The 6,000-nt window shown below is 32.8% G+C and overlaps 1 protein-coding gene across 1 annotated transcript; it reads right to left on the reverse strand.

The window, feature by feature from the left end:
- Positions 1 to 4,645: 4,645 nt before the first annotated feature.
- LOC124823515 (protein SODIUM POTASSIUM ROOT DEFECTIVE 2-like) lies at positions 4,646 to 6,000 on the reverse strand. Its single transcript, XM_047295723.2, has 3 exons — positions 5,324 to 6,000; positions 5,066 to 5,141; positions 4,646 to 4,958 (listed from the first exon to the last, which is right to left on the reverse strand). The coding sequence occupies exons 1-3, from the start codon at positions 5,831 to 5,833 to the stop codon at positions 4,810 to 4,812; spliced, it is 735 nt and encodes a 244-aa protein (XP_047151679.1). The 5' UTR covers positions 5,834 to 6,000; the 3' UTR covers positions 4,646 to 4,809.

Raw genomic sequence — 6,000 nt, forward strand, 5'->3', positions numbered from 1 at the left:
TAAACGATTCGGTACGCTTGCCAAAATCGCTTAACAAGCGCCACTTTCCAGCGCTGAGCGCCACACTTACAGAGAGCTCCCAGTGGTTATGGTGCTGAGCGCCACATTTCCAGAGAACTGCTACGAAGGCTGGCGCTGAGCGCTAGGGCTCTACTACTGAGCAGTGATGACGTTGATGTGTCAAACTGTGTTATTTAAACATGAGTCTCGCGATTTTTTGGGCATTCTTCTCCTTTTACACTTCATTCTTCACCTAGAGAGATTGAGAGAGGTCCTTGGAGGCTGTTTGGGGTGTTGGGAAGCTCTCTCACTCCTCCTTGGGTCTTCAAGCTTCATCAATGGTGATTTTTCCCCTTTTGGGTTGAGGAAGAAGATGGGTCAAGAATTGGAGATGGAATTGCGAAGAGGAGGCGCACATGGAGCATGGAGCAGCTGCCAAGAACCTTGGGAAAGGCTGTGCATCTTCTCTTTGGTTCCAATTTCTTCCATATCTCTTCAATTTTGTAGAACCCTAAGTTCTCCACCATGGAGGGCTTTTCCTATTTGTTGAGATTAGTTGTAAAACATGGAATTCTTATGTATTTTGTGATGTTAATGATATATGCTTTTCCAATTCATGTTATTGTTCAATTTTTATGCTTAATGCTTGCTTTGGATTGATCACCTATGCATGAATTGTGGTTCTTGATGTATTGAGAAATATGATTTGAACCTAGAATTAAAATTGAACATCTATTGGATGGAATTGAAATGTTTGTGAATGCATGAGAATGAAATGGATGAATTCTAGTCTTAGCAAATTGTAAATACACTATGTTAAATTCCTTGCACACCAACTGCTTTATAAAATACCAAAAAGAGTTTCTTGTGTTGTTTTGTACGCTTTGATGTCTAATTGAGTTATAAAAGAAAGAATTGTCATGTGTTGCACAAGTTTCCTCGGAGAGAACGATATTTATCACTTGCTACGCTATGACCGGTGCATTTGCCGTTGGTTTTGCAGCCAACACCTGGCCAACTCCATTCACTCAACATTATTGATACTGAGTGGAGGGGTCGGTCGGGAAGCACAAGCTTGTGATGTAGCAACCTTGACTGTCTTTTGGTCTCCATGCATGGTGATGATGTCGTTGGAATTTGAGTGGAACTTCATTACTGAGTGCAAGGTAATACTATGAGAACTTGGCAAGCCTGGGTTCCCAAGGTTAGGGATCATTCTTCCTTTCTGCCTCTCTATCATTTCCCTTCTTCTCGACAGACTGCATAACAACTTGCATGCCAATTTTCCTCACCTTAACGCATTACTCTTCGACCTTTTTCCGGTGCATATACCTGGTAGCTTTGAGTCTTATCTATTGCCTGCTCGTTGGGGGCGTCATACATAAATCGTTGACGAATGGTCATGACTTCAGAGTCATAATCATGTAATGGAGTATGAGCTCGAAATTCAGATTCTTTACCTACAAAGCCACCTTATTGAACCGATCAATGAATGCATGCATCGATTTGTCATCCTCCCGCCTAATGTTCAAGAGAGTAAACAAAGTGTGGTCATAATGGCAATTGGTAGAGAACTAGGCAGTGAAAGCCTTGGTCAAGATGTTGACATAATCTATGGAATAGGGAGGAAGTCTGGTCCATCACTTTAGGGCCACCTCCTTGAGGGCGGTGGGGAAAGCCTTGAACATGATGACACCATTGGTGAAGTATAGGTTGACCTGTAAGATGTAGACACAAATGTGCTCGTTTGGGTCCTCACCTGAATGAGACTGAGTTATGGGCCATTAACCTATTGGCCCAATGACCAACTTACCTTTAGGGAACTGCACCCATTTTTTATTAAGTTATCTAACGTGAGAATGTTTCCAACAAGCAAAAGTATGTATCAATAGTAACACCCTATCTAGTAAAAAACGTGCTTATGAAAAGATGGATGTAACCTTTGATTTGGGGAACACAATTTTCAGTATTCGACACCCACTTGTCAACATACTCCTTCGGACATCCAGTCCTCGATATCAGATAGATAGTCCATCAATTACAGAATATTCAATGGTCATCCTGCTAGTTGTTGTAAGATATTTGGTACTGGATATCTGACATTCAGTAACCTATTAATATTTTTTGTAACTATTTCAAAACATAGTTGATAAGACCGAGAAGGTCTTTAGTCACATACAATACAATTACCTTTTAACTCTATTAGTTTGGATGCTTGTAACTTTTAGTATGATATACATTGGACATTTTTGAAATCTAAATATTACATTGTTATTAGTTTAAAGGGTTAAAGTATTAACTTTATTGTATTTCACTTCTTTTAATTATTTATCCAATGATTTTGTCTACAACATATTTTACAATAGTTATATTGTGGTCTAAAAGTAGTAAGTCACGTTTTAAAGTTATAAAATGCGACATAATGTATAATACAATTTAAGAATATTATAAAAATGGTCTAAATTAATAACCATATTTTAAAAAATACTATAAATGTGATCTAAATATGCAGTTACATCAAGTAATTTTATGGATTTAAGATATATGTCATCATATATATAAAATGCATGACTTATTATAACATTATAAGACAACGAAGCATGAGTTTTACATGTAGTCTAAGGCCATAATATTGATGCATACTAGGTTAGTTTGTTTAATTACTATGAAAATCAACTGATTATTTTTTCCCTTGATTATCTAATTTCTTATATTATTAAACAAGGTACTTTATCCAAATCTTCTATGACATCAAAATATCGCGCTTTATATTTTTAATGACTAGTGAGTTTGTCTACAAGAATTATTCATACATTTTGAATTTTTTTTTAAAGAATCTTGTTTTTAATTTCTCACACCATGAAAAGTTTAAACATATAAATATCGATTAACACTTTATTTGTGAACTTTGTTCAAAAACAATTGACTCAATTCATGTAAAAATTGAGCATCGAATAACATATATTCAAAAATATTCTTTCTATTTTTTCAACATTTTATTGATAAGTTAGAAGTCATAACATCTATTTTTCAAATTGAGATTTTTTTTCTACGACATCCAATAATTATTTATTATTTAAAAGTCGAAGCCAAATACAATTTAATTTTTTTTTCTTTCACATTCTAAAATATTTTTTAAAGATAAAATTGTGTCTAAGGTTGTAGTATCTAAAGTGAACAATACATTGAATAGAAAATGATTGACTCTAACTATATCGAGATGAAATAAAATTGACCTTGATTATTATAGATATTATAATTAATTAATTTGTTTTCTTTCATTTTCTTTTCTGTTTTACTGTTATATATATTTATCATTTTTTTATATAATCTATACATATTAATTTAATTAATTATTTTATTTATTTTTTAAAATGTGTAAAATTTTGTTTGATAAAATTTAATATGTTATCGAATTAAATTAAGCTTGGTTCAAATTCAAATATGACATTTTTTGAAAAGGGGACTAAGACAAATATTAAAGCACACGTGATACCGGTATCTTGTAATAAGTATAAATCGGACTATTTTAAATGGAATGAAATTGATTTTTAATAAAAGTAAATTTTAAATTCTTATATATTATATTGGAGTACACACACACACACACACATATATATATATATATATATATATATATATATATATATAATTTATTGTAATTATATATTAAATGATTTGTAAATAAGTAGTTTAAAAGTAGGTTAAAAGAAATGAAAAGTCCTTAATTATTTTTAACAGATTTTCTTAACACGCTTAATATTAAGAGACCTCTGTTCCAGGTACCTCGAAAAGCATAATTCTCGTTACCCCTCCCTATTAAAAATAAACCTAATTTACAGAAAGAAAAAAAAAGGTTTTCTTAAAAGATTCACAAATGTGAAATGGCACCATACTTGTAGATATAATGAATACAAAATATTATTTCAAAGAAAATATTAAAAATAGTATATTTATAGAAGTAGAGTGGGCAGTAAAATGATACTAAAAGGGCATTTAATTATATTAAATAAATTATATTTTAGGATGGGTTTTTCAATTAGATTCCCAGCTACTATAAAACAAAAGGAAAATAAGATGAGATAAAATGTTAAAGAAATACATGGATGTTGTATGACACTAGATTGTGTTTAAATTGAATTCACCTATAGTAGATATAGTGTACAAATTATATATATGTATATATATAATTATCATCTAATTATTAGTTATATAATAGTTAGTTTAGAATCATATTTAGATAATTTTTAATTGATTAATGTATAAATATGTGTACATTGACATCACATAAAAAAATAATTTTTTTTAAAATTAGCATATTCAAGTAACAAATTACACTTAAATGAAAACAATAAAAGTATCCACACTAACCATTCAATAGAAACTATCATTTATTAGATAATTACTTGTTGTCGTCATGATGCAAAACCTTAAAAGATATTCACACATTTAAAATATAATTAAAAAAAAGAGATTGTAGCAGCTAAAGAAATATTAGAAAAAACAATATGAAAATATGCATAAAAAAATAGAAATATTTAACTTCTTAACAATAAAAACATATATACTCACATGTGAACTCCATGAATACTAACATGTGAACTTCACAAGTCGTACTTCAAAATAATAAAAGATGGGCTTGAAATATAGATAATGTGAAATTTATTTGTAATTAGAGAAAAGTTCAACTTCATTATTTTTCTCGAAAATTCTAGCTTGGTTTTTCCTAGCTTGCTAACATTTGCATTTACAATAATTAAATTGCAGAGTGAAGGATACATGAATATGAATATTCTACTTCCCTCTTTATTACTTAGTTTCAACAGTAGCTGATGCAGTTGCTGGCCATAATTGTGCATTTTTCACCTTCGATATGCTAGCCAAGACACTCAATGGAGTCACATCCCCAACAACTGTCACCTTCTTTGCAGCAAAATCTATGTTGAAGGAAGTAACTCCTGCTCATGGAATCAACAACTTCAAGATCCCCAATTAAGGAAATGGCTTTCAAATTTAATCTTTAAAAAAAAGTTTCAATTTTCATGCTAGAGATAAGGTTTCTCACCTTGCATTCTGGAGAGATGTTTCCTCACTTTCCCTTCACAGCCTTTGCAATGCAGAGATACTCTCAATACCACAACCTGCAAAACAAAATTACTCGAACCGATTGTTCAAATATTGAAGTTACTTTGCAGAGTTTCCTCCAATGCAAACATTCCTGATAACTATGAAATGGTGTTCCAAATATTTAGTTTCACACTAGCCATACAATAAAGCTGCAAGAAGTGTGGCTCTGAGGCAAATGCAGAGAGAGAAAACTAACCTGGTCCGAGGAACAAGATTTTGGATGGGAAGAGCTAGAAAGTTTAGAAACATGAATGTTTTCATCTTGAAAAACAGGATCATAATGTGAAGAAGAATCCAATAAGGAGGAGGCAGCGAGCAAAGATCTAGTGGAAGCATGAGGAGTGATTGAAGCAGAAGGTGGCTTAAGCGAAGTCACTGGTTTAGAAGTGTTGGTGAGATGTTGGGTGGTGTTTTTGTTCTTGTGATTTTGATGGGCCTTGGTTGGAGTTTTGGAACAAGAGTTTTTGTTGGGCTTGTGGAGCTCATGGTAAGGCTTGGGGTTGATGGGTGAGTGAGAAGAGGAACATGGGGCAGTGAGAGATTTGGAAGTGCTCCTTCTTGAGTCATTGATAATGGGGTTGTGGCGGTCAATGACTCTGCCTCCAAGCAGAATGGTGTTGGAAGAAGATGAACACGAGGCTTGATCCGTGCTGAGGCATATGGCTGTTGAGGCTTCAGACGCACAGAAGATTTCCATGCGTTTCATCTTTTAGATAATGCTCACAGAAAACTAGTGGTTCGGAGATTCTCCTTCTAAGAAGAGGGAGTTATAGAGAGAGAACTTGAGGTCCCATATAGGGACTCATTTTTTAATATTTGATTACTTTAGTTTCAGAGCTGAAAGGTTTAAAATTTGCCAAAGTGGTATCAGTT

The sequence above is a fragment of the Vigna umbellata genome, chromosome 8, assembly GCF_029865625.1.
Source record: "Vigna umbellata cultivar VRB3 chromosome 8, Vumbellata_1.0, whole genome shotgun sequence".
Taxonomy (NCBI): Eukaryota; Viridiplantae; Streptophyta; class Magnoliopsida; order Fabales; family Fabaceae; genus Vigna; species Vigna umbellata.

Coding starts and splice junctions, on each gene's coding strand:
- LOC124823515 (XM_047295723.2), bottom strand. CDS start 5,833: ATGAAACGCATGGAAATCTTCTGTGCGTCTGAAGCCTCAACAGCCATA. Junction 5,142..5,323: donor AATCTTGTTCCTCGGACCAG/GTTAGTTTTCTC, acceptor TTTGTTTTGCAG/GTTGTGGTATTGAGAGTATC. Junction 4,959..5,065: donor ACATCTCTCCAGAATGCAAG/GTGAGAAACCTT, acceptor TTCCATGAGCAG/GAGTTACTTCCTTCAACATA.